We start from the raw sequence: 2,829 nt of genomic DNA, 5'->3' as shown, positions 1-2,829 counted from the left end.
GATCCCGCTCTAACTCCCTCTCTCCCTTCGCAGGCCACAGCGACGGACCAGCTGGTTGGGTTCGGCTTGGTCGCCTTCAGCCTCGTCCTGTTTGTTTACTACACCCTCTGGATCATCGTGCTGGTACGGGTCTCCTCTGGACATTATAACACAGTCACTCCACACTCAGGTGTTTCCCTGGCCTGGAGCTGTGTCAGTGCTCCTGGCGGTCCTGGAGCCCTATCGGTGCTCCCGGCAGTCCCGGAGCTGTAGATGCGTTCACTGCTATGTGGGAATCCTCACACTGCTCTCTAGTGTCCAGAGCCTTCCACTGATGGATCCTGGAGGGATCACCACGGAGCAGAGCCATTGTCAGCTGCTCCCGTCTGCAGGGCGGAGAGACAGGGGATTTGCTGTGCTCTGCATCAGCAGTTCTGCCCATCCCGAGCCCCCAGGGCCGTGGGACCCCCTGTGCCAGCCCTGGTAGCCCCACCTCGTTGTCCTCTGAACGCCAAAGCCTTTACTGCCCACCCCCTGCAGCCCCTACAGCGCTGACAGAGCCACGTGTGGGTTGGGGCACCCTGTTTTTAGCCACCTCACACTGATATTTCCATCCTGCTCCCAAAATCTCGAGGTTGCAGGTGCTGGGGACGTACCCTGGTGTTGTGCCCACCTGCTGACCGCCCTCTCTGTCCCTGCAGCCCTTCATCGACAGCAACCATGGGATCCACCAGTACTTCCTGCCCCGGGAATACGCAGTTATCATCCCCGTGGTGGCTGGGCTGCTGCTGGTGCTATTTATAGGTGAGAGTTATTTCTGTTCTAATTAGAAACTTCTAAATTAAGAAGAGAGAAGAGGGTTGCTTGGGGCTTAGCTAATGTGTGACACTCGTGACACTCTGGCTGCTGCCACAGCTTAGCCTGGCACAGGGACTCAGGGGTGTGTTTGTGTGTGACTCTGACTGTTTGAACCTCTGGGCAGTGGAATTTTCTTGCTCTCTCAGCTGAGGCTCTGTTTCTCACTACCAGAAGTGCCTGGAATTACAAGTTTTCTGGCTCAATCTGTTCTCTCTCTCTCTCATGGCAGGTGTTTTTATAATGATCGTGATGTGGAAGAGCAGGAAAGCTGCCAAGAAATCAGACTGAAGGCCCGGCTGAGATGAGGAGAAGGTGCCCACCCTGTGGCATCGTAGCCAGGAAAAGACTTTTCCTGCAGCTCTGGGCAGATGCCTCCTCCAGGGCGCCCAAGCTGCTCCCACGTTCCTTCCAGCAGAGACTAAACCACCTGTAGTTTACAACTTACTGACCAAAGGGAAGCAGGACTCATCCAAAGCTCATCAAGAGAGGGACCAGAGCCCTGCTGAGGGACCTGCTCCACAGCTGGAGCTGCCCTGCCCAGCCTCTGGACACTCCTTCCCCTCTGCTCTGACCCTGCCCAGTAGTTTGTTCCTTCTCGGGTTTTTTAAACGTTTACATACAGTTTGTGGGGGTTTTTGGATTCAAATTTGAGAGGAAAGAAATGAGACTTTGGGCTTGGGAAGGGCAGGTTTATGTTCTCCATTTGCTTCTGGCAGGGCTAATCATGGTGCTGAGGGCTCTTGCCTTTCAGAAGAGGGACTCCCGTGAGGCCGGGTGTGCAGAGGATGCAGGGACAGCACTGCCCTGTGCATCCCCTCCTGCAGTCACCTGGCTGAGAGAGTAGCAAGGAGATGTCCTGGATCACAGGGAATTGTTTGGGTGTAGTTCCCATCACAGCTGTCAGTGCTAGCTGGGTTCCTGCCCTGGACAAGGCTCCATGTGGGGATGGGGGTGAGCAGGCAGGTATGGTGACACCGTCCTTCCTCTGTGAGATTTCCTCCCCTGGCAGCTCCCCTGGACCACAGTGAGCAGGATCACCCTCAATAAAGGTCTGCAAGGTCTTAGTCCCTGTCCTCTGCCCGTGCCAAGGGATACCACAGGATGGGTTCAACTGCATGGCCCTGGCAGTGCCCGACACCCTGCTGGTAAGGCCCTGCTGGTGGGGTCAGGCAGGGAAACACCAGAGAGAAGCTGACCCAGGCCAGGCCAGGTGTACCCAGCCTTGTGCTGGGAGCAGGTTTGGGGTGCTCTGACCCTTCTTGCATGTACAGAAATTCCTATTTCTGGAGAGCAGCATATCCTGTCTCCCATCCTGCCAGGGGGTGATGCCGGTGGCTGGGGTGCCACAGGTCTTGGGCTGAACCTGGCTGCAGGAGTCACTGGGTGGTTCACAGGTGAGGCTCTGGCTGGAGGTTTGTTTCCAGCTCTTGCAGAGGCTACCTGGCTGTGCCAGGCTGTTGCTCTTGCCTCCCTGAGGCTGAATCCTCATCCCTTCATTCTCCTTTGCTGCTCCTCCTGATGAGGAACCCCTCATTGTCCTTCCCAGCCCCTCACTCATTGGCAGGGGGGGCTTGGGTGGGTTTGGGCTGGGGCAGGGGGAGGCAAAAGGGGGAAGAATTCAGTGGTGACTGAAGAGCTCCACATGTCTCCTCCCCCTGGCACTGCTTCCTGTGCAGAAGCCCTGTGGTGTCCCTGTCAGTGTCCTTTCTTCTTCCCAGTCCAGGCCTGTGCAGGACAGAGTCAGGAGCAGTTTCAAGGTTACATCTCACGTTTCTTTATCAGCAGTGGGAGAAATTAAAGCCCAGTGTCCCATCCTGGGCTGGCTGCAGCTCACTCTGGGGACACATCTCTTGGGTACTGTGTGGTTTGACTGTGGTAAGAGGGGCTGTAGGTGACAGGGCCATCAGATGGGGCCCGGGGCACCGAGGGGTCACCTGCCTCGGCCCCGCTCCTGAGCTATTCCGGATCCTTGTGCTCCCTGGGCTCACCAGG

General features: G+C 56.8%; 1 protein-coding gene across 1 annotated transcript; it reads left to right on the top strand.

The window, feature by feature from the left end:
• Nucleotides 1-9: 9 nt before the first annotated feature.
• Nucleotides 10-1,458, top strand: DPM2 (dolichyl-phosphate mannosyltransferase subunit 2, regulatory; the record flags this gene model as incomplete). Its single annotated transcript, XM_029960589.1, has 3 exons — nt 10-123; nt 681-783; nt 1,067-1,458. Coding segments are annotated over 3 exons (276 nt in total), but the record flags the coding sequence as incomplete, so codon positions are not given.
• Between the last annotated feature and the right edge of the window lie 1,371 nt (nt 1,459-2,829).

The sequence above is a fragment of the Manacus vitellinus genome, unplaced genomic scaffold, assembly GCF_001715985.3.
Source record: "Manacus vitellinus isolate BGI_N305 unplaced genomic scaffold, ASM171598v3 scaffold_27_pilon, whole genome shotgun sequence".
Lineage (NCBI taxonomy): Eukaryota > Metazoa > Chordata > Aves > Passeriformes > Pipridae > Manacus > Manacus vitellinus.
Note: the sequence above shows the minus strand (reverse complement) of the source record. Positions and strands in the feature narration are given on the sequence as shown.